Genomic DNA, 24,650 nt, shown 5'->3' with positions numbered 1-24,650 from the left:
TATCTGTCCTGCTGACAACTTCAAAATGCAAGGTGCTCAAACTTGAAACTAGAATTCAGTCCATAGCAACACGGGGACAATAGGTTTGTTTTTATTTTCTACGCATTCTAGGACTATAGGCTTCAGATTCCTAGAGGAATAATATTTCTATGTTTAGATTTCTTAAAAGTGCATCTTCTGGTGAGGATTTAATCACTGCAGCTAATAAAGCTCTTCATTGAATCTAGCCTGTTCTAATATTCTTTTAACTTATCCATTGCAATAAAAAAAGTTCTCTTTTACAGGCGTCTAACTAAGGAAAATGTGAAACCCTCTGGAAGACAAATTGGAAAGCTCAGTCACAGCAATCCTACGATTTTATTTGATTATGTATGTAGTTACATGTGTCTTAAAGACTCTTTTATCTGAACTCTGGATATTTGAGCATTGGAAAGCACCTGTGGTCTTAATGAGAAGGCAGTTCTATTTTCAATTTTTTTACTTTTCTGATGCAAATTTTAAAGTGTGATAGTCTTTGTTTCTATAGTACAGCAAATTGAGATATTAAATGTTGACAATAGCTCTTAACTAAAACTGCACCGAAATTTTCATTGCTTCTGTATATGAGTGAAATACTTGAGACAGCTGAGGTAGGTCTGAGGTACACAGATGTGCTGATGAGGTTATTCAGGAATGATGCATCAGATTATTTATCTACCAGTTATTTATAAGCTTAAGTATTAATTGTTTGTATTTAAGTATTGAAGTTTGTGTATAAATCATGTAGCAAAGAGCATTCTAAAATTTGATTAATACAGTTTGTGTTGTTTCATGAATTATTTTTTTTTGGTAGTCTTAAAATAGCAGTAAGTTTCTATTGCTGCTTTCAAGCTCTAGGATTTTGAGAGGTCTTAGAAAAAAACAAAATCAGTGAAATGTTTTTGTGATTTTTACTTTCTGATGGATTAAAAGTTAAAATTGTCCAATTTTAAAGAAAATGCTAATAGAATTCTTTTTTAGAATTTAGAGATGCTTTGTCTCGTATTTTTAAGTATTTTGAGTAGGTTTTGAAGATGAGTGTCATTAAATGGTTTTGGTTTATTATGTGAAAGAAGGTATGCTGTTTGTTTTCCAGCTCAATGTGTCTTTTTCGAATTTTCAGATCTTATCACAAATACAAAAATACGATAACTTAATAACCCCAGTTGTTGATTCACTGAAATACCTCACTTCACTGAATTACGATGTCTTGGCATGTATCCTTTTATGTAAATTAATACATCTGGTACTGATTCAGTTGCAGTTGTAGATGAATTAAGTCTTTGTCAGTAAATACTGTTTGGTTGCTGCTTTTTTCTGGAAATTTTAGTGAAGTTTTGGAATACACTTTTATACTTACAGGGTTATAGAATACTTTCTAATTGCTCTTCACTAATTTCATACTCTGAAAATTATACTTTGAAGTTGATTGACTGTTTTTGCACTGTTCTTGAAGGCACAGCAAACCTGTAAATAATGGGTTAAAGATCTTAAGTCACCTTTTTCATGATTTTTTTTTCCCACCAGAACTATATTTTAGTGGATCCCTTGTATCATGCTTGCTGTACTTGTATATCATATTCATACATTACAAATTGTGGAGCTGAAAAAAAGTCTGTATAGCTTTTCTTTTGACAAAATGAAAACAAATATTCTCTTTAACTCCACTAAAGACTGTATCATTGAAGCACTGGCAAATCCCGAGAAGGAGAGAATGAAGCATGACGACACTACTATTTCAAGCTGGCTTCAGAGTTAGTATTTTTATTACATTAACATTTAATACTTCACTGTCACTATGATCTGCTATGCTGTTGATCATTGTGATTAGTCTTTCACTTGAATCTGCCAGCTATTTTTTTTGAACGGAAAGCTGGCAAGTTTAATCAAGGGAAAAATATTTTTATTTGTATTACAAAAAATTATATATATGCATTAAGCAAATACACATAGAACATCAGCAATGTATAAGAAGATCCATTCACAGCTTCTGCTTCTCTTTGCTTTAGGTCTGGCTAGCTTTTGTGGTGCCGTTTTCAGGAAATACCCAATTGAACTTGCTGGCCTACTTCAATATGTAGCCAACCAACTGAAAGCTGGGAAGAGGCAAGTCTTGCACAACTGATCTTCATGTAGTCCATTTTCACAATGTCTTTTTTGGATGTTTCTTCTGCTGATATATAGCACTCAATTAGTAGTTACTCTAGTAGTAGTAATGCTCCATTTATATTACCAGAAATGTTAAGAAATTTCAGTAGAAAAAATAATACGTTTGCCGGATTTTTCCAGTAATTGTATAGCTGTGCTGTGTTACTATTTGAAGCACTGGTCTTTCATCTGTAACTTATTTTAATAGTTTTCTTGCCTAACCAGGCAAAAAAAAAAAGCCCTCCTGGTCTGCAATACTGTTGTAGAAATTACTGTACATTTAAAAAAAAGGGAAAATCAAAACCAGCTATGATATAGAAGGATGCGATTGTTCAGACTTCAGATTTTTCTTTCCTGTAATGTCTTGTCTGTAGGGATCTTTAAAGATTTTTATAGTGTTTTAAATACTTTGATTTATATAATGACTGTTCAATTGCTTCTTGGTATATCTATATTAATCAGTCAAATTTTATTAAGGTTTGCAATTTGAGTCTTCCTTTATGTTCTTCTGTCCTTCTGCCATCATCACTTAGTATTACTGCTTCCTTATCTAATTTTAATGGATTATTTCTCATTGCATAGGTGAATATTGACTTATATTCTATTATGAATCCCCATATGCTTACTGAAAGACAGCAGGAGATAACGCAGCATGTTATTTTAGGGTATTTATATCGAGAACTCTAGCTTTTTCCTTTCCCTGCAAAGTAGATGCTTTTTCTCGTGTTTCCCTGTCCCCAATTTGTTTTGTGTTCTGATGGTGATACAATCACATTGAGCTACAGAAGGAGGGTAAGTAGTATTTCTTGTCTTTACCAAGACTTATATATTAAGACTAAGTATTTAAAAAACAAACACAAACCCAGAATATTAAAAAAAAATACGTATTTATATATTAGTACTTCTGACATTAGAAATAAAATGGATTTACCACTGTGACCAGTTCCATAGGACTGCAGTATCCAAGTGTTTGGATTAGAGTATATGCAGGTATTGCACAGTTCCTAAACAGAACATGTATTTTTACTTGTTTCTCCAGCTATAAACAGTATAAATTATTTAAATACACAACTTTAAGACTGCATGGGTCAATGCATTTTTTCTAAGTAGGTCACAAATTTCAGAAGATAAAAAATACTGCTTATTTGAGTTATTCTGATATACCTGAACTGTACTTCTGTTGAGGATTAGTCATCATCCTTAGAATTCATAGCATGGAATGAAGCCTGGTTGCTGGAGGGCATAATTATTGGAGTGTTTTGTACTTTCTTGTCTTAAATATGTGTTTCCTGTGTTCCACGTCAGCTCCATTGACTAATTGTGCCAATAAATTTCAAAACCTCTGTCATGTTGTAGAAATTTGAAAAAGAAAAATATCTGTGAATTCCATGTTCACAGTAGGTGAAACGATATAGATACAGTATGAAGCATGTAAAACAACAGAAAGAGAACAATGTATTTTTGAGTAATCTGTTGATACTTAAAGCTAATAGGACTACACTCAATATTTTCAAAAACAATTAAATCCCTTTTTCTTAAGGGACTGTAAAATTCAGCTCTTGAATGTTTGTGCTGCTTTAAAATAACTTCTAACCTGAGTAGATAAATCTTTGTGTGCTCATCATGCTTTTTCCCCACAAAAAACAATTAAGATGTCATTTTAGATTAACATGCATCATATAGTTGCTTTCTACTGTGTATTGAATGTCACAGGTTCCATTTCTTAAGCAATTTTTCTTGTTTTTATTCCACTTTTCTGTGCAGCTTTGATTTGCTTATTTTAAAAGAGGTAGTACAAAAAATGGCAGGGATAGAAATTACAGAAGAAATGACGATGGAGCAATTGGAAGCCATGACTGGTGGAGAACAACTAAAAGCTGAGGTGTGTTCATGTTAGGTTTAATTAATAATAGCTGTTGCTTGTTAACAGTGTTCCTGAAGACTCTTGATTGATGATCTCTGGCAGTATAGCTGAGAAAGGTGTTACTGCCTTTGTCTCAGACCTTCCTTCTCCATTGAGCTTACAGACCTTGCAGACAGGCAGCCAAGATAAAGTATACACAAGCCTTAGTTGCTGTCCTTCACAGCATCCCTGTATTAATGAAAGCAGCCTTCATTGTCTGCTGTTACAAGACAGACTGCAAATTACAGCAGCCAGTGAGCTTGTATGTTGTGCAGTCCTGCTGTTTTAGCCCAGTTCTGAGTGTGGCAACTCCCTGTTGAGTGGAGTAGTATCTTAAGCCATCTTAATGGTTCAAGCTGTTGCAACCTCGGTGTCGAAGACCCCATTGAGTCTGACCTAGACTCAACTCCCCAGGCAGATTAATATCTAGAATAAGAAATAAATTCTGAAGCTTCTGAATTGAATAATAGCTGTATTGAATCATAGGAGACAAACCTAGGTCTGCAACGATCTGCTCAAAGATGCTGTGTCATGATGCCTATGACAAAATGGCATTTACTGTGTAGAAAACTAACAGCATGCAAGACATGTTTATGTTTGTTTCTTATTCCAATACTATATTACATCCTGCAATGCAGGATCCAGGGAGAATTTTTTATTGACACACAAGAAATTGTATCAATGTTAATTCACCAGTAATTTCATGATCAGAAGCATGTATGGTTTAAATTTGTAATTTGCTGTTTCCAAATTTAGGCAACTTTTTTTCCTGTACTGTGCAGGGTGGATACTTTGGCCAAATCAGGAATACAAAAAAATCCTCTCAGAGATTGAAAGACGCATTATTGGACCATGACCTTGCCCTTCCACTTTGCCTGCTTATGGCTCAGCAGAGAAATGGTGTGATCTTTCAAGAGGGAGGGGAAAAACATCTGAAGCTGGTGGGAAAACTGTATGACCAGGTAAGTTAAAAACATTTATAAGCCTTTTCTTTGGTAACCTCTAGTGTGTCAGCATTTTGTATCAGCACAATATATAAGAATTTTCAAAATTTGCAGTGATTTCATCGTTATAACACTCCAATGCCAACATAATTTAATTTTTTAATCTTTCTGAGTGAAAGATTGAAGTGTCCTTTGTCATAGAAAAACACTATAACCTACTTTAAAATATAAGTCCTTACTTTCTGTCTTATTTTGTTAGAGGGATTTTTTTTTTTTTAAGAATCAGCCTGATTCCTTTGCTGCCTTAGGCAGTGGGAATGAGTTTCATTCTAGTAGAACAGAATGCTCTTACAGATCTGCTGACTCTTGTAAGGCTTTCCTTTAGGTGCAGAAAGAGTTGAGTCAGCATTGAGTGATAGAAGTATGTAGCATGGAAAGTTAAGCTCTTCCCCCATGAGAAACTCCTTGGTGTAATATGTGGTGTTAATCCTTGAAAAAGAAAAAGCAACCAAAAAAGCAAACAGACTTTCAAGACCTCCCTAGATTCATTTCCAAACAAAATCAAATTATTCTTTGTGTCTCTCACATAGTGCCATGACACCCTGGTACAATTTGGTGGGTTTCTAGCATCCAATCTAAGCACAGAGGATTACATTAAGCGAGTGCCTTCAATTGACGTTCTCTGTAATGAATTTCACACACCTCACGATGCTGCGTTTTTTCTCTCGAGACCTATGTATGCACACCATATTTCAGTAAGTAAAGTGCTTTTTAATTTGTCTGCTGTTAGAGAGGCTATTCTACATTTTATTACTATGTGTTAGGTTCCTGTGAAAGTTTGCTAAATAAAATATGCAGAAGCCTTATGAGGAATTATTTCTGTAAGAACAGATAAGTTGAAAGATGATAACTTCACTGAAGAATGATAAATCCAGTAAAGGTCCAGTATGATATTCTTCACTTCTTTATGCACATAAATAAAATCTCTTATGTAAATCTTTGTTACATAGAAGAGCTTTTGTGAAGTTGAATGATTTTTGTGTACAGAGATTACAAATATTTACATTTTTGTTTCTATCCACAGTCCAAGTATGATGAACTAAAAAAAGCTGAAAAAGGAAATAAACAGCAGCACAAGGTTCACAAATACATTACATCATGTGAGCTGGTAATGGCACCTGTTCATGATGCTGTGATTTCTCTGCACCTTCCCAAGGTCTGGGATGATATCAGTCCTCAGTTCTATGCTACGTTCTGGTCTTTGACAATGTATGACCTTGCTGTCCCACATAGTAGCTATGACAGAGAAGTCAATAAACTTAAAGTCCAGATGAAAGCCATAGATGACAATCAGGAAATGGTATGTTTTGTACATTTTTATGCTTGTTTAACCTTGAAAGACTTTTTTCATGAAATGCTATATTGAGACTTTTTAATGACTAATCCCGTATATAAACAAAGAACACCAGTCTGTTTACTGATACTGTTTCCACCTTGGGTAGTGTTGGATATTAGTTTTTGTAGCAAATACAAAATTAAAAGTTATATAAAAGTTTCTGCATGCATGTGTCAGTGCTAAGGAGGAGGGTGTTATTTGCTTGTGATGGTACCATTATTGATTGTCTGCCAGCAGGGACAAAACTTTTCCTGGAACTGCAAGTTATGCATGCACGTTATAATTTGTGATCTAAATTTTACTTTCTTCCATGGAGTAAGGTAGACTGCGTGGAGGTGTGTGGGCTTTTTTTTTTTAAGATAAAAATCTGTGAAAAATCAACTACTGATTTGCAGTAAATGACAGGATATTGAAGCACCATATTGAGTTAAATCATTTAACTGTTGTTTCATCTATTTTACGTAAATAGATTTTTATGTTAAGCTTACCAAAGTGTAAACTTAATTCTGAGTAACTTGGTCCATTTGGAGAGCTTTATTGTCACCTGACTCACCATTCTGATTTCTCAGTCATCTTATTTGACTCTTCCATATAATTTCCATTTAAAAACACACGAGTGGCTCGACTGAGTGAAAATTACTGGAAAAATCAGTCTTCTGGAAAACAATCATTGACACCTGTATATGTAGTTTAGGTGATCACTTTTGTCACTAGCTATCCAGTGTTCATAAATAAAATCAGGTGATTGTTAGAGCAGAACATTACTTAGTGAAACAGCTTTTTCACATTTTTTAGCACTACCAGGAATGTCATTGTTCTGTCTACAGCAAGTGTTAGTATAATATTAGATGAGTTTATTGATGTTTTATAGCCTCCAAATAAAAAGAAAAAAGAAAAAGAACGTTGCACAGCTCTTCAAGACAAGCTCCTTGAAGAGGAGAAGAAGCAGTTGGAGCATGTGCAAAGGGTTCTACAGAGACTGAAACTGGAGAAGGATAACTGGCTTCTGGCAAGTAAGTGTGTGTGGGGGACATGTGACACGTTCTGGATATTTTTGTAGTCAGCACTGCCCCTAGAACTGAAAGCTTAGCTTGCGCTAGTACTCTAAATGTTGACTTTTAAAAGCTGATCTCTTTATGTTGAGGTCTGCCAGCAAGATAAACTTTTAGTTAGAATGTAGTATCTTTGTGTCCTTGCAAATGCTGAGTAGATGGTTTCAAGGAAGATATTTATTTCTTGCAATGTCGAGATGTCTTTTAATTTTGTGGTGGCTTAGAAAATATGAGCTGGACTGACTAGGTGTGATAGTATAGCTACAAGATGGTTTGCAGGTCAGTTTCTGCAGGTAGAATTCTACAGACTTAGTTGTATTGCAGGGAATAGGAATGTGAACTCCCAATGATTTGAGTTAACTAACTTTGAGTGCTGTGTTTAAGAACAATGTGTCACTATTTGGCCAACAATATATCCTATTCCGATGACAAGGTAAATATTGTGCTAGTCTACTGGCAACATCAGATAAAACACCACCTGAATGTTTCATAAGGAGGCAGAACAAACTTATTTCTCTGAGAGCACTTTGGTAATGTTTCTTAAGGATGAGGAAATTACTAGTATGATTAACCCCAAATGTTTTCTGGTCATTTTTCTTCTCTGGAGGAACTTTTTATTTTTAAGCAAAAATGGTTGTCTGTCTGTCCCAAGGAGCCCAAGGATCCAGTGGAGAAGTATTTTATTGTCTAACTCATGCCAGATACACCTAAGCGATATAATAAGGAACTGTTGACGGTTAAACCAAGAGAGATTCTTTTGTATAAATATTTAATGTAGTGGTACAGAGAACTAATCAGCTATGTAAAATTGCTAGTTGAAAAATTACTACCTGACTGTGGCTTGGTCTAGAGTTGACTGCTACACTTGTCGATTTAAGGAAGTACCCAAAAGCATGTAGAAAATGGCACATGTAGATACTGTGTATGTATATATAAACAGGTACTCTTAAAGCTAATGACTTCTGGGAGGGTAGATGTATACCTTACTGTTGGCTCTTGATTGCTCAAGATTCAGCTGCAAGTTGTTTTCTGAGATTGTGAGGATAGATAATTTATTTCAGTGTGGAAACTATTGAAAAAAGGTATTTGTAATTGTGCTGTATGAGGAAATTGAACAATACATACGCTGTAGTACTATCACTTTTCTTATTGACATTTGAAATTGTGTTTGTTTCAAGACTGACTCTTGTAGACACGTCTGATACAGTGGTTACATCACTAACATTAATTTTGGCAGAATAACTAGACTTTTGTAGTTCTAATAATTAAACTAGCTATTCTGCTGTGGCTGCTTGCTTAACTTGCAGTTAGATTAAAATTTATAGCTCATAGAACAATAAATTGTGACTTGTGATTTTTATTGAAAAAGCATCAAAGGTACTAAAATTTAATAAAATCAACTTTTTGTTTAGTTCCATAAAAGCTGACAGTTCTTTCTGAACAAGCTTTATTCCATGAGCACCACAGAATTGAAGCACGTAATTTCTGGTTGTTAATGACTTTGGTTGTTATGATTTGTTACCAACATGCGAAAACTTTGTCACGGTGAGGGTGACGGAGCACTGGAACAGGCTGCCCAGGCAGGTTGTGGAGTCTCCTTCTCTGGAGATGCTCGAGGCCCATCTGGACACCTACCTGGACAGCCTGCTCTAAGGAACCTGCTTTGGCAGGGGGTTTGGACCTGATGATCTTTCGAGGTCCCTTACAACTCCTTCAATTCTGTGATTCTGTGACTTTGGTGCTCTGCAGCCTGTGCAGGATCACAGCGTAGTGACATCAGTTGCCCTTACAAAGATCATGACTACTCTTCCTCTGAAGGCATTCTTTTGCAGTCTTCAGTCTTCCATATGTTTATTTTCAGAAGATCTGCTGTAACAGCTTTTCTACCCTTTCACATGTTCATCAAACAGTTAAAACTTTTTTCTGAGTAGTGTTGAAGATGTAGATATTTAGAGAATATGGATGTGCAATACTGAATTAACTGGGAAGAGTAGTTGTGCTAACCCATTAATCTACTGTTTTTCTTCCTTTTTCTCTCAATTTCATTTTTGAAGAGTCTACCAAAAATGAGACTATCACAAAATTTTTGCAGTTATGTATATTTCCTCGCTGCATTTTTTCGGCAATCGATGCAGTTTATTGTGCTCACTTTGTAGAACTGGTGCATCAGCAAAAAACACCCAACTTCTCCACACTTCTCTGCTATGATAGAGTAAGTAGCTAGAACTTCGTGTATGTGTATGTATATATTTGTTATAAGTATATATTTTTGTTACAAGTATGAAAGACTAGAGTCCCACCTGTCTTCCAAAAGAGATCTCAACAAAATCTTTACTTTCATTTAATTCCAAAATCTATGTGAAAATCAGAAGTTTGTCTTTGTGTTTCCTATTCTACAAACAAAGCTTTACTAGTGCTTCAGAAGATTTTCAATACATTTTGTTCCTGGTTTATCTTAACGAATCTAGACTTTCAGAGCAAAGTCATTAGTCAAACACGTTGCATACATTTTGCAGTCTTGCATTGATCTGCATTTCTACAGCCTTGTCCAACCTTCCTGTTTGAGCTCTGTGGCCATGCTGTTGCAGCTTTATTAAGCTTGCCCCATGAAGTAGTATCTTTTAAGAGCCTTCTGACAGACCCTCGTGACAGACATGGGAGTAATTTGTATCACTGCTGAAACATAGGAATACAATGCCATAGGGAGCACTTCTGATAGCCACAGTAGCCTGACTCTCTTGAGTCAAGCAGGATGCTCAGAGGAGGTACTTGTTCAGACATTTTTCACGGTTCATGTAGCCATTTTTTTTCACTTGTAGAGAAAAAAGGTGGTGAATTTAAATGGGTTAATCTTGCAGGATGCATTCAGCTCCAGTGGTACCAGCTGACTCTACTGTTTGCAGATATCAGAACCTTTCTGGCATTTTGTGCTGTTAAGAAGCCAGATAATTAAGCTAGTGCATCTGTGTATTTACAATAGATTGGACTATGAGCTTTGATTAAGAGGATTTCTATGGGGCTGTATAGTAAAAGACTGGTGAAGATAACTTTTTTATATGAGCATTCAATTAAAAATTCTGTTTCTATTTGAGTTGAGACTTGAAGTTGGGATCAGCTCTGATGTCATGGGTCCAAAAGAGCATTCTTATTCTGCTTGTGTTCTGTGTGTTTATTTTTTGCCTGTTCAACTCAATTAACAGTTTGAAACCAACACAGTTCCATGTCAGTGAAGACACACTTTCCATGTGGAAAACTGTATCAGTAGCAGATGCATGCAGAGCTTAAACTCTGGACTAAGTAAAAAGGTCTAATAATTAATTAAAATCTTGGGGGAAAAAAAATAGAATACTTGATAAGCATCTGTAGGCAAACCTACCTTTAATTTCTGAGTAGAACGTAATTTGGTTCAATCAAATAGCCATGGTTTCCAGATATTTCTGTAATATTTCTGTTATTTGACCTCGTTTATATTTAGGAAACAACAGTGGATTAAACGAGGGGAATTTGAATTTCTTGATGGTTCTTACTGCTTTGTAATTCAGTAACTTTTTATTGCTACTATTTGCAGGTTTTCTCTGATATTATATATACAGTAGCAAGTTGCACTGAAAATGAAGCTAGTAGATATGGCAGGTTTTTATGCTGTATGCTGGAGACTGTAACTAGATGGCACAGTGACAGAGTCATATATGAAAAGGTATGTAAAGTTACTAAAACGTTTTCACTTGTGAAAAGAGTTATATAACAATCACTTCTATAATTTGGCCCAATAAAAATGGATTTAGTGAAATCATTAACTTGCTTTAAAAACATTGAACAAAAAAACGTATTCTGATGGCCTCATGTAAGAACAGTTTCTGTAATTAATGTCACAAAGTTATTTTTGTGTAGTGTCAAAAGTGAAGTTCCAACTTTCCCAAAGCCTGTCTTGAATTTAGGTAGCATATGGAAACCATCATAATATTTCTTACAAAAGCTAGTTAAAGTCCAAGTAACTCTTTCCCTTGCCTACAAGTAAAGCTTCAACATAAATAAGCTTTTTTAAAAAAAGTATGCAAGCCTTGTAAAAAGTTTCTTCACGTCTTTAGCGGAATCAATAATCAAGAGCTCCAGTTATATTAACTTCTGCAGAATCCCTCTTTTTATGCTTACTGGAAAAAATGTTTTTAATTTTTATTTTGTCTCTTGTGCGCATGCAGGAATGCGGTAACTATCCAGGCTTCCTAACTATATTACGGGCAACTGGATTTGATGGTGGAAATAAAGCTGATCAATTGGATTATGAGAATTTTAGACACGTGGTACACAAATGGCACTATAAATTAACTAAGGTAAATAAGGATGCTGAAAATCTCATGGTTTTTGGAAGCTTTAACGAAAAATATTGATTACATTTAATTTGTCTTCTAGGCTTCTGTACACTGCCTTGAAACAGGTGAATATACGCATATCAGAAACATCCTGATTGTGCTGACCAAAATCCTCCCATGGTATCCGAAAGTGTTGAACCTGGGCCAAGCCTTGGAAAGAAGAGTACATAAGATATGTCAGGAAGAGAAAGAGAAGAGACCCGATCTATATGCATTGGCTATGGGGTAACAACACCTTACTTTAAGAAAGTGGTTAAAAGTGGATCATGAAAGGCTTCTAAAGACTTGGAACTGTTACAGTCCTAACACATTTGATTTTTACCTTATCACAGAAGATTTTGCTATCCTGCATCTCAGGGCTGGCAGTGTGAATGAGAACTCTCATTTCGTGCTGGATGATCACTAATTCCTTTACAAGACTCTAGTAAAACACGTGTAATAGTAAAGATTTCCACTCACGAGAGCATAGTTTAATTGTAGAGAAATAATACAGCAGCAAGTAGATATAAGGGAGAGTAAAATGAAGAAAGTCAAGGGTTGTTGTTGCAAAACTGCATAGATTTTGGAAGTTTACACAATTTGGAAGTGTTAAACTAAAATGCTTAATGATGGCTTTCATCTTTCTGTGATGAATACAGAATCATCCATGGATGCTTGAGGGACAGTTCAGGTTGCCCTTCTGGTGTTGTCAGTAGGCCATTTTTTGTGTGTTTGACAGCTGTGTGTGTGCATGTGTGGTGGTGATAGCAGCAAAGAGGGCTTGGAGGTAGGGCTTCTGTTGTGTGACGGTTTTTCATTCGTATTTTTATTTTTTTGAGCTGATTGATAAAGGGGAAAAACTGCGTATCAGTTAAGAAAAACAGAAATAACAGACGAACTGTTAGATTAAATCCTCATTTAAAATTCAACCCATATTTTGCTTTGTTTGTGCATATTTAACAATCTGTGCGACTTGCAGCTATTCTGGGCAGTTGAAAAGTAGGAAGCCTTTCATGATACCTGAAAACGAATTCCACCACAAAGACCCACCTGCCAGGAATGCTGTAGCTGCAACAGTACAAAATGGGCCAGGTGGTGCTGGTATGCCTACATCTCTCACAGTAAACACAGCTAAACTGGAGGAAAGCACTACTGAAGAGACTGGTAAACAAACCTGATTTTTTAGTAGAATTCTTTTGTTTGCAAACCTATTCTCTCAAAACTTGGCTTTTTAAAAATGAAAGAAAAAAATTATGTGATGCTAAATAGGGTCAATGTGTGTTCTTCGTTTGGTTGGAGGTTGGTTTTGCGGGGGAGTTTTGCATTTAATTACCTATTTTGGCTATTAGCTACATGGCTTTTGCATGAATATGCTTAGACACTTGTTTTATTCAGTTAGACGTATATTGTTGAAATAAAATTGTTCTCTTCAAACAGAAAAACTAAAGGAGAAGTCTCAGGGTGCTGTGAAAGTTATTAATAAAGCTGTCAACACTACACCAAAGGTGACAACAAGCAATGGAAACAGTGCTTCTAATAGGTGAGAAATCCACTCCTTGATATTATCTGTCTTAAAATTCACAAACCTTTTCTTTCACGTACCATTTAACTTGTTTCCATTTCTTCAAAGTTTAATAAATGATGATGATTTCTGCCAAAATATGTAGCTGTCCTGAGCTGATGCAATTGCTAAATGCATTCCATTTTAGTTTAATAAGGATAAACGAAGTAGTTATGCTTGCATGATGATTTTCTAATAGAGTGATAAAATAATGTGACTGACTGCTTTGGGTAATTCTATCAAATCATCGGGAGTAAAACTTGATGACAAAACAAAAGCTTTATATGTACCAATTGGGCTTTTTATTTTTGATGCAGCAAAATTATTAAGGAGAAAGATGATAAAGAAAAAAGTGGGAAGGAAAAAGATAAAGAAAAAAAAGAAAAGATTACAGCAGCCACTCCAGAGACAAAGGCACTTGGGAAGGATGGGAAAGACAAACCTAAGGAAGAACGGGCGAACAAAGATGATAAAGCAAGAGAGATTAAGGAGAAAACACCCAAATCTGACAAGGAGAAGGAAAAAGCCAAGAAAGAAGAAAAAGCTTCGAAGGAAGAAAAATCCAAGACAGTTGTTACCACTGTTGAGTCAAAGTCAGCTGCAGAAAAGGAGAGAGAAAAGGAGCCATCCAGAGAAAAAGATGTAGTGAAGGATATGAAATCCAAGGAAATGACTAAAGGAGGAGAAAAGATTCCAGTAGCTGGGTCCTTGAAGTCTCCTGTTCCCCGATCAGAAACATCAGAATCTGAGAGGGGTGAGTCTGTTGGGATAACTTCTCATTTTCTAGAACAGTAAGGGCATGTCATAGGAAAATCACTGAAAGCCAACACCTCACACCCACCATGGTGAGAGAAAGTGCTAGCTATTATGTAGCCATGCTAGCAATGACTTGCAGACATCTTCAGTGCCTGAAGTACCTGTTAAGGATATCTCCAAAATGAGAACTGCATGAATGTGTGAAGTTTCCCTTCAGTGATTGTTGATTTTCATTAAGCCTATCAGTTTATAAATGTTTTGTACTGACATTCATGATATTTTTGATACAATTCTAAATGGCCTTTTATTAAAATATATCTTATAACTATGACCTTAGAAATTTTGCATATATCCTGAAGAGTGTACTCAGGGTTTGATCTTAACTTCTGAACTGAAAAAAAGGGATGTAGAATGTTTCCCTCCTTAAGAAGGACTCAGTAAGCCTCATTGGTTCTTTCATATATTAAGGATTAATAAGATAAATGTTGGTATTTTAAGTTTCTCATAAACAGAGGCTGATGTTGAGTTTTATAATTGTATTGCTTTAGGCAAACCAAGTACAGGAGGACTGGAATGCCTTCTATTTTGCTGAACTCTTCAGATAAAAACCTATGTAAAATTAAAAGCTTGATATGTAATTTTGTGGCAGTTTCTCCACATTTAACTTTTCCTGCAAGCTTGCATAACGAGGTCAAAGCATGCTGGTATCTCTAGATAGCTTAAGAAAAAACTACGCGGTTGAAAAGCTTGAATTCTAACTTAGATTTTGGTACTTCAGAGAGCCATATTATTAGTCTCCTTTTACATGTGTTTAAATAATGTTGTTCTCTTCTTTTCTCAGAACAAAAACGCCGCAAAGTTGATACCCATTCTTCTCCATCACATTCCTCAACAGTAAAGGTTAGTATAGCCTGAGGAAGGCAGCGCCTATGTTAGGCTCACAAGTTTGGGATGCCAATGTCCGACTTCCTTCAAGTTTTGTGCCAAGTATACACTGGAGCCACTGGAGGTTTTATATTGCATTACAAAATGCATTCCTTTTCTTTATTGGCGGACTGTCTTTTTTCTATTAAAAAATATATTTTTAATTAACCAAAGTAAAGCTTCAAGGACCTAGCACAAATTTTGTAAATAGTGCTTGGAAATGGCAAGAGAATTTTTACACAGAAGTGCCTCACTGTTTTAAGCAGTCAGTTTTTTTGGAGTGCAATGGTAGCTACAAGCAAAAGAGTCTTTGCAGCAGAATGGAGCATATTTTTCTGCACTTCTATTGAAGAATCTCTAGCACTGAAGATTCCTGGATGATACGGGATGTACGATACCTCTGAATTCATCAGGCTTCTTGATGAGCATCTTACCGATATGTGCCTTCTAAGGAGGAGTCTTGAAAGGAGTTCCATTTTAAAGTCTCCTTGGTGATCAGTTCTCCTGTAGTTGTGTATAATCAGTGAGCATGCAGCTTCTGTTGTACCTTCCCTTCGAGGTTTGTTTATTTCCAATGGGTTCCCACCATGTTGAGCCCTGCAGTACGATAAAACCAGATGTGGCAACCAAGCCTACTACCCAGCAAAGAGAAACCCCAAGCATTCAAGCGCAGCACAATACCTTGGGCGTAGCCTACTTGAAGACTCAGGGTAGCCATTCCTTGCTCCATATTTGTTTTATTTCTAAACCATCTATGTTCATGGAATCTTTGAATTTGCAGTACGTTGAACATTTACAACTGTAAGTTACTAATACTTCATCAAGAGCACTGTGATGGATTATGTGGGCTTTTAAATTTCACCATCTTATCAACTTTAGAACAAGCTTTTTTTTTTTTCCCCGAAGAGTACATCTTTTTCAATGTAAGAATTACTTAAAAGATTTAGGCTAATTTTGGAGATCTCAAGTTGCTTTTATTAATTTTGAGGAAGCAGGTGACAGTGATAACTACTCAAAATGTAATTAGTTTTTCTTGCCTATTTTTATAAATGGGCAAGAAAAGTTGTTCTAGAGTAACTTCTGTTACATTTAACTGAATGTGGAGAATATGCAGGTTTAAAAACCTTCTAAGCCTATTTCAATTGTGGTTCAGCAGTATTAAAGCAGTAATTAAGACTTTTTTCTTAACATTTTGTCATGGTGGGAGAGTTTTTTCAGTGTTTTATGGAGAATTAGGTATAAATACATTTTGTAGTTCACATAAGAATTGGGTCTAGAGAGTAGATATGTCTTTTTTTTCTTCTTCCTTTTTAAGAAAATATTTTAGTTCATAGATTCATTTGGTGTCAAGTATTAACATGAGATTTATTCCAGAAGGAGTAGCTGTTTTTTGTTTCGAGGGTACGACCATGCTTCCCAAAGTTCCTCTGGTTTCTGAAAACTATTCCAGCTTACGTGTCATCTCCATTCATTTTCTACAGGACAACCTCAACGAACTCAAGGACTCTTCAGCAAAGGTTTGAACCTTTTAGACACCACCAAAGTTTACTTTCATGTTTTGTTGCATAGAAAACACAACCTTGATCTTGGGGCAAGCCACATCTGAAAACTCAAATTTCGTTCCTGTAAATACTAGTATAGTAGTGGAGGGTATTTCTTCCAGTTTGCTATGTAGAACTTCTGTACAGGAGAGAAGGAAGAGTTATTGTGTGAAAGCAACATTAAGAAAAGTCCCTGAATTTAACATTCTTTCAATATTTTGAAGAGATTTTATTTCATAGCTGACAAGTTCTTCAGTTTTAGTTTGTAGAAAGGAATGAAAAAGAAGCACCACTGTCTTTTGGCTTCACTTAATTCCAAACAAGTAAGCAAGATTACACATCTGAATAGTCAGTTAAAACTGCAAAACAAAAATGTTGGCTATTTGGATATTCTGAACAGAACACGTGTTTTCTGGTCCTCACTGATAATTGCACATTTATAGAACCCTCCTTATGATTAAGCCTTTTATTCCTCTCAAGAGGTAATAGAATAGTTAGAATAGTATTTCTTTTTTATCAGTATTAAAAAAAAAAGTTATTTTAAACAAAAAATATTTGAAAACAAAAAATATTTGAGAATTATCTGTGGAATAACAGTACTCTTTTTACCTTGCAACTGTTATGTTATGCTACTGTTATACTGTATTTCTAAGCATCATAGGCAACCTCTTAAATTATTATCATATCCATTTGCTTCCTGTAAACACACTTTAGATTCGAAAACTTATGGGAACACATACTGAAAATGCTTTCAAGATTTGAATAATGTTTCAGAGTATTAAATTTTTAGGTAGATTCTGTAACTAATACGTTGCTTTTATTTTAAAACTCAACCACTTATGTAGTGACAGTAACAAATGCTGTGAACTTGCCAATATATTGAGAGCTTTCTGCTGCTTCTTTTTGAACACATTTAATACATGTTTAATTCTATCTGGCTAATGGTTGGAAATGGATCAAATCTTCCATAGTTGCTGTTAAGACTTTAGCTTATGAAGTCAGTATCAGTATGTAAATAGCACAAATGCTTATCACTTGGAAAACGTTGAACACTTGAGCTTTCTGGATAACATGTAGGTTTATCTAGAATTACATGTATTTACTTAATATATGTGATTCTAGATAATTTTAAATATAAAAATGTGATGGATTTATCAGTTCTGTATTATACACTGAACTAATGTTTTAGTTGTAGCTCCCTTTTATGAAACAAAGTGTTCAGAGCACTTTGTGTTTTAATTCAAAATAGCTCTGATTTTTATAACCAGTACTTGCTAGCTTTTTAAAATTGAATCTTTCCAGTGCCATCTGTACCTGTTTATATGAGGAGTCCACGTAGGAGGCATCCTTGGATTCTTAGATTTTAAAGTTGATGAAATTATAGTGTCTATAGATTAAATATATCATTGTATATTTATAACTTTAAAATTAGAAAAAAAATGACATTTGTTTTGAACTCGCACTTCTTGACTATGTTCCCCATATGTGGTGTAGGACAAGTGTTCTTTACTGCCACATACATGTCTGGGGGAAAGGATGTGATACTCAAAAGCTTGTAAGATTTCAGAGTTCTGCTAACTCTCAGTGGAAGCTGAAGTCAAGTGCCATTATGTACTTATAGGCTTTCTTTATTCCTATTTTTGCCTGACTTTTTGGGAGGCAGACCTTAAAGCGTTGTCTTACATTGCAGATTATAAAATAAATGCTGCCAGACTTGAGTTAGGTTTGTGTTATTCTTGTTTTGGCCTTCGCCCAAGTTATACAACGCATGGAAGTGCCCCAGATTTGATGTGGTTTCAGCTAACAGCATTTTTAGAAGGAAACTGATAAAGCTTGACAAGCCAAATACATGTTTTTGTTGTAAGGAGAGGTGGAGGGAGTAAAATTTTCCAAAACTCTGCATTGGAACAGTAGAAGAGCAGTGGAATCTGACCTGAACAGCCGTATGAATGTAAGAAGCAGAATGGGAGGAAAGATGAGTGTTTACTTACATGGAAAGTATCTGTGATAGACAGCTAAGTGGGGCTGCTTAGAGAAAACGTATTTGCCAAGTTATGTTAAAAGGTGAAAGCAGACCAGGGAGCAAGGATAAATTTGTGGAATAAATGTGGTGGGGAGGTGACAGGTAAAAAAAAAAAAAAAAAAGTAAGAGGAAAGAACACAGAAAGGGATACTGAAGGCTCAGTCACTGGCATAGAAAGGTGATAACATTCCAGTAAGTGATAAAAGGAAAAAGGATGCAACATTGTTGGTGTGCTTTTTACCAAAACTTAAGGTTACTGGTCTGAGGTTACTCATTTATCAGAACTGTAGAAGGACAGGATTAACTTAAAAGAACAAAATTATTTGAAATTGTGTGTTTTGGTTAGTTCTAATGGATTCTAGAGTGTTCAACTGATGCTACTGTGCTTCTTTTAAAGATGCTACTGTGATTTTTACTCTTCTCTATGTCCCCCCTCTTGCCTCACTAAGTTAATATTACTATTAACATTACTACTTTGAATATTTATATATTTTACAGTTTGTTAAAATTGGTTAGAAGAGAGCGCAGTAACAATCTAGAACACATTACAGAGATAACATAAAGAATTTTGTGTTCAGCTGCTTTTATCATTGGAAGTTTAAGGTGGAGTTTTGTATTACTTTAGCTGAAAAACATCATTCAAAGTTCTTGTAAATACTTTCTGGTTTAAGTTTATTCTTGAAAAATGAATTAGAACCTGTCTAAGAAACTGACTCCATTCATTCATTCCAGGCAGAATTGCAAGTGCTAAGTCAGTCCATGAATCTGCATATCCTGTATCAGCAGTACTGCTGATTTGTTTTGATGTATCAAACAATACTGGTAAACAACTTCGTGTCTATATAATATGTGTTCCAGTTAAGTGAAAGGTTTCTTGAATTTTCAGTGCTGAGAAAACAAAGCTGTAAATTAAATTACATATGACTGATTTGAAAGTGTCTTCAATCACTTCTCTAATCAAAGTATTAAGTTTTGCTCTTTGAGCTATGAGTTATGTTAAAGTAAGACTTTGTATTCCTATGCATCTAGGAATATATATATATATATTAATATTTGGTGATATTGCCTTAATTTAACAGCACTACATTAACCACACTACTCCAACACTGTCCAAGAGTAAAGAGAGAGAAGTGGACAAGAAAGATTTGGACAAATCAAGGGAAAGATCCAGAGAGAGAGAGAAGAAAGAGGAAAAGGACAGGAAAGACCGAAAAAGGGTTGGTGAAACTTCTATGAACTAGTATAGAAAAAGTTGATATATACTTGGAAAGCTTACTTATTTGGAGTTCTTGCGGTAATAATCAGTGGTATAGCCTGCGCAAGTAGAAGTGGTCCATATTAGGGTTGTTTTCTTTTTCATTACATTTTCAAAGGTCGACTTAGAGTAATGCATTCAAAACTTTTTCCCTTCAAAACTTATCTCAAGGTAGCTTAAACAAACTGAAATAACTCCATTACTTTTTAACTATTCAAAAAATAGTACTTCAAAATAACACTATTAGCTGGTGCCTACTTTAGGAGTATGCATTAATCTACTAATATCTCTGTATTTGGTGCCAGGATCATTCAAACAGTGACCGAGAGGTACCACAGGATTCAACTAAACGACGCAAAGAGGAAAATGGGACAAGTACGTATTCTGTTTTGCGTTTGTATGTGTATTAAGCTTTTTTATTTGTTGTGAATTAAAACTTTTTGTTGTGTTTTTAGCTGGTTCTTCAAAACATAGCAAAAGTGAAAGTCCTTCTGATTCTCCTCGCTCAAATGAAAAAGAGAAGGAGAAAAGCAAATCAAAATCTTCAGGAAAGGAAAAAGGTGATTCAATCAAAGCAGAAAAGATGGAGAAGAGCTCCTCTGGTAGCAAAAAGGTAAAACAAGCCACTATCATTTAGATTATTTGGTGGTGGTGGTGGTTGTTGCTTGTTTGATTTTGGATTTTTTTATTCTTCATTTTTTTTGTTGGTTTTGATGGCATAAGCTCATTCTTGTTACTCCATTATAATGCTGTTTTATGGCCTAATAAAATACAGTGTAAATACGTAGGAAAATGCTTCTGGAATTTCTGGTGCCTTTTGGCTCTAAATATTTCAGTGGTCGCTCCTGATGGGATAAATTAGGGGAATAGTTTTTGATATTAGCCAGGAAAATTCAGAAATTGCTAGAGTATCCAAAACCTAAAGTGCATTTTCAGACTGGTTTGGTGAGCAACTATGTAAAAGCAAGTCTCATTTAAATATAAACTAGTTTGCTTGTATTCGTGTTGTCAAGTACATGTATTAAGGCTTTATGAAATCAGGTAAGTATGTAGTCATCATACTTACATTAAATAATAGTTCCTAGTTGTAACTCTTCAGTGATAGAGATTATCATTGAGCTGTAAGACAGTTAAGTAAATCTCAAATCAGAGGCTGACTATTGTCGTTCTGACTGGTGATTTTTTTAACCTATGTGACTAACTTAATCCTTTTAGTCAGACTGTCTAGTGTATATTCTAAACTACTTCCCATTTGTTTTTTTTAAGGAATCAAGACATGATAAAGAAAAAACAGAAAAGAAAGAAAAACGAGAGAGTGCTGGAGGGAAGGAAGAAAAGAAACAATATCCTTTTACATATCAAAGTTACAGGAAGGATACAGAAAAGTAGCTTCCTTTTTATTATATGTAATTATAAATATATATATGTATATTTTTCCTTAATCCTGAATTTACTCATAAATCGTCAGACAAGCACAGATAATGAAGAATGTTCTAGTCAAGGTAAAAAAAAAAAAATAAAGGTTTACCATGTTTGACTTGATAGCTCCTGAGGCTCCTATTGATTGGTAAAGGATATACACACAAAACAGCCAGTGTGTGAAAGGGCTGAAACTACAGTTTTTAAAAAGTCTGTCCTAGAGAAATACCTAAATAGCTTTCCCTATCAGTGTAGAGATTGAATAGATGCTCAAACTCATTTGGCCCCCTAAAAAAGGGGTTAGGTGGGATGGGGTGGTTGACAGTGTTGGGTGCAGTTGCATGTTTGGCACTTTTTCCAAGACCAGTTGCCATACAAAAACAAGCATGAATCACTGTGATCCCGGTAGTCTTGCTAGTCTACTTCTTGATTAAGAAGATCTTGGCCTAATGTGTTGGAAACTTAATTTTTTTATTCTTTCATTCTTTCATTTTATCTATATGGAAAGCAATAACTATTAAACCACATCGCTATATAGTATAGTAAGTCAGTTCTTCATCTCCACTTAATCTTTGTTATTTGATCAGAACTGAGGAAGAATAACATTTTTACTTATTTGGGGAGTGAAGTGCCTCACTGAATTTAAAATTTGTTCACTTCTAATCTTTCTGCATAGACCAGTGGGTTACCAGTGTGTTTATGTTGGGTAAATCTGAAAATAATTACTATTCAAAACTATGGATATGGCTTCTGTTTCCAATTTGTCCAAGTGCTTTATAATTCGTATTTGTTCTCTATTTAGAAGTGATGAATTGTTTCTACTTCATTTGTCCTTGTGTCTCCTTTGAATACTCAAGAATCTACAAACAAAATTTTACGCAAATTTTTAATTCACTTCCGTATCTTTTGCTATTTGCTTTCTCAGAGTAATATTGTTCTGATTAAAGAACAACATATAAGGCAGAGATTTTTCTTATTAAACAACCTTTTTATATTTAAAAAGTAAGCTGGCGAGATCTCTTGAGGGGGGGTGAAATACAGGAACAGGTTGCTCAGAGAGGAATGGGGTTGTCAGCTTGGAGGGTATTCAAAACCTGAATGATGTCCCCTGCAGGAGAAGTACAGCTGTGCTTTGCTTGGGTCTTAAAAAATAATGCTACAACAAACAAAACCCCAAATCAAAACAGTTCAGAGCAGAAGCTGTGCAAGGATGGCAAATGAATTTTGCTTTAGACATGGAAATATAATGTTGCAGGAAAGCTGCTTTCTCTTCTCCACTATGCAGCTTTAGTAGGGTAAGAACCTTCCTGAAATCTTCTGATTGTCTAGAAGTGTCTTCTGAACTTGGCTCCACAGTTGGATTGTTGCCTCAAAGAGGGATTGGAGGGATAGATTATTTGGAGAAAGGATCTTGATCATTTGACATTCCTTTGCCACTGAAGCCCAAGGCAAATGTGTGGAGGAGTTCTGTGTAACAAAGTTTGTACCGATACCTTACACTCTTTGGAGGGGATCTCAGACGTAGTCATTTTCTTTAAATGTTATTTTCTGTTGTTGTATTTATTAAAAAAAAAAAAGCGGGTGGGAGTGCTTCTTGGCAGATGAAGCTCATTACTGAGGACTTGCAGCTTCTTCAATAGAAACGTGAAGTTTTACCTTGTCCAGCAGTTCAGTGTAAAGGGAGGATTGTAGTTGCTTAAAAGCTCAAGTGTTTTTTTTAAGTATTCGTGACTTAAACAAATGCTTAGGTGAATGCAATTGCACATGGAAATTCATGTCAAGCATGCAGTGGGCTAGCCTGGAGCATCTGGTAGAAAATACTGACAATACCCTGTAATTTGTATAGTGAAGTATGGAGAAAAAAAAACTCTTTGTAGCAACATGGTTATGGAATCTAATCTCCTGCTTCTGTTTGTTAAGTCTCTTAATATTCTGCCTCATGTACAACATCTGATAAACTGCATTTATTTTGTCTAATTTAGATACAGTAACATTTTGAGGAGGTTGTACTTCTAAAACAGTTTTCACCTTGACAGATGACTACTTGTTTCTTATTCGTCTTTAAATTAGTATTTACACTGTATTCAGTATTTACAATGCAATGCTTATATTAACATAGTCCTTCTTATGGAATAAACTGGAATCAGGAAATAAGTGACTGAAAATAATGGAACTGAAAGTTCCATTTTCTCCCTCATTCTTTGAATTGTGAATGGAACAAAATGTGAGATGGGTATTCATTTAAACAGCATCTAACTCCAATTCTGTTATTTTCACTTCATTGCAGGTGAGCTTAAAATGGCAAGACATCCAGCTGTGACCAGAAATGTATTTTCCAGAGTATAGATTGCACAGAAATTTGTGAATGAAGAGGACCCATCTGCATCTCCTTAAATTATTCAGTTCTCTGCTTTATTACCCCATGCTGAAGATTTAATTGTTGAGTTGTACATTACTGTATTTTAACTTGTTGCTTAGTTTCTTACACATTTATTTTCAGTACCTGGCTGAAAGTGTTACCTATTCCATATTTTAGCACAATGTGCTGCAAACAAACAGTTGCCATAGTGCAAATGAGGTTTCATGTGTACAGAGTTCCACTTTAGGTTGTCTAAAATACTGCCTGAGTTTAGTAATTCTTTCGATCTGAAATGCATTCTTTTAGATGTTTGAAAACCACAAATAAACAGTTATTGAACCTTTTTGAATTTACCTCATTTAAATTCAGTTTTTATTTATTACTTGGCCTGTTTTTTAATATCAGTGACTAAAACAAATGAACCAAGTGGGAGCACTGTTTTCATGCAATGCTTAGGAATTATTTGTATATTATGTGTACAACGTTGACTTGTTTAAAAAGAAACAAAGAATGAACCCTATCCCCTCCATCTCAACCTAAACCTGTGCTCAGTTGTCCCTTGCCACACCTTTTGTTTGTCATGCTCTTTTTAGATTAATTGGAAATGCTCTATTCAAAACTGAAATAAATTAAATTTCAATTACAGCTACAGGAGCTTTTTATCGCTGAACTTTAGTCTGAAAAGTTTCACAATGACATTTTTAAAAAAAAGAAAAAATTAAAATTTTTTTATCTGCTGAATTCTACCAGTGTAACCTTTTTTCTAAATAAACAATAGTTTTCTCAATGGGTCGTAAATCATTGTGTGTGTGTGGTTGCTTTATTACTTTATGTACTCTTACAAAAATTTGATACTGGAGTTGGAATTGTGGGAGGGTATTTTCTGCCTTAGCTTGCAAGTCTTCTGTACTTGCTGGCTGATCATGTTGAAAGAGTTAATTATATAGTATGTCAACAAGCCAAGCATGTCTGCCTACTGTAAAATGACAAATGTGTTGAGCT

General features: G+C 35.1%; 1 protein-coding gene across 2 annotated transcripts in view; it reads left to right on the top strand.

The window, feature by feature from the left end:
• The window catches only part of THOC2 (THO complex subunit 2), a 53,610-nt gene extending 29,164 nt beyond the window's left edge, over positions 1-24,446 (top strand). For both annotated transcript variants that reach the window (XM_084293982.1, XM_084293981.1), the window contains 24 exons: positions 285-369; positions 1,142-1,235; positions 1,692-1,772; positions 2,028-2,124; positions 3,931-4,048; positions 4,852-5,031; positions 5,604-5,768; positions 6,098-6,373; positions 7,281-7,422; positions 9,516-9,673; positions 11,030-11,158; positions 11,661-11,792; positions 11,872-12,056; positions 12,790-12,974; positions 13,248-13,350; positions 13,689-14,125; positions 14,969-15,027; positions 16,533-16,568; positions 19,695-19,832; positions 20,176-20,245; positions 20,326-20,483; positions 21,137-21,213; positions 21,325-21,372; positions 23,577-24,446. In XM_084293982.1, the coding sequence (XP_084150108.1) occupies positions 285-369; positions 1,142-1,235; positions 1,692-1,772; positions 2,028-2,124; positions 3,931-4,048; positions 4,852-5,031; positions 5,604-5,768; positions 6,098-6,373; positions 7,281-7,422; positions 9,516-9,673; positions 11,030-11,158; positions 11,661-11,792; positions 11,872-12,056; positions 12,790-12,974; positions 13,248-13,350; positions 13,689-14,125; positions 14,969-15,027; positions 16,533-16,568; positions 19,695-19,832; positions 20,176-20,245; positions 20,326-20,483; positions 21,137-21,213; positions 21,325-21,352 (3,133 nt within the window). In that variant the 3' untranslated portion in view covers positions 21,353-21,372; positions 23,577-24,446. The remainder of the gene's footprint in view (positions 1-284; positions 370-1,141; positions 1,236-1,691; positions 1,773-2,027; positions 2,125-3,930; positions 4,049-4,851; positions 5,032-5,603; positions 5,769-6,097; positions 6,374-7,280; positions 7,423-9,515; positions 9,674-11,029; positions 11,159-11,660; positions 11,793-11,871; positions 12,057-12,789; positions 12,975-13,247; positions 13,351-13,688; positions 14,126-14,968; positions 15,028-16,532; positions 16,569-19,694; positions 19,833-20,175; positions 20,246-20,325; positions 20,484-21,136; positions 21,214-21,324; positions 21,373-23,576) is intronic.
• Positions 24,447-24,650: the final 204 nt, after the last annotated feature.

The sequence above is a fragment of the Netta rufina genome, assembly GCF_964035555.1.
Source record: "Netta rufina genome assembly, chromosome: 12".
Taxonomy (NCBI): domain Eukaryota; kingdom Metazoa; phylum Chordata; class Aves; order Anseriformes; family Anatidae; genus Netta; species Netta rufina.
Note: the sequence above shows the minus strand (reverse complement) of the source record. Positions and strands in the feature narration are given on the sequence as shown.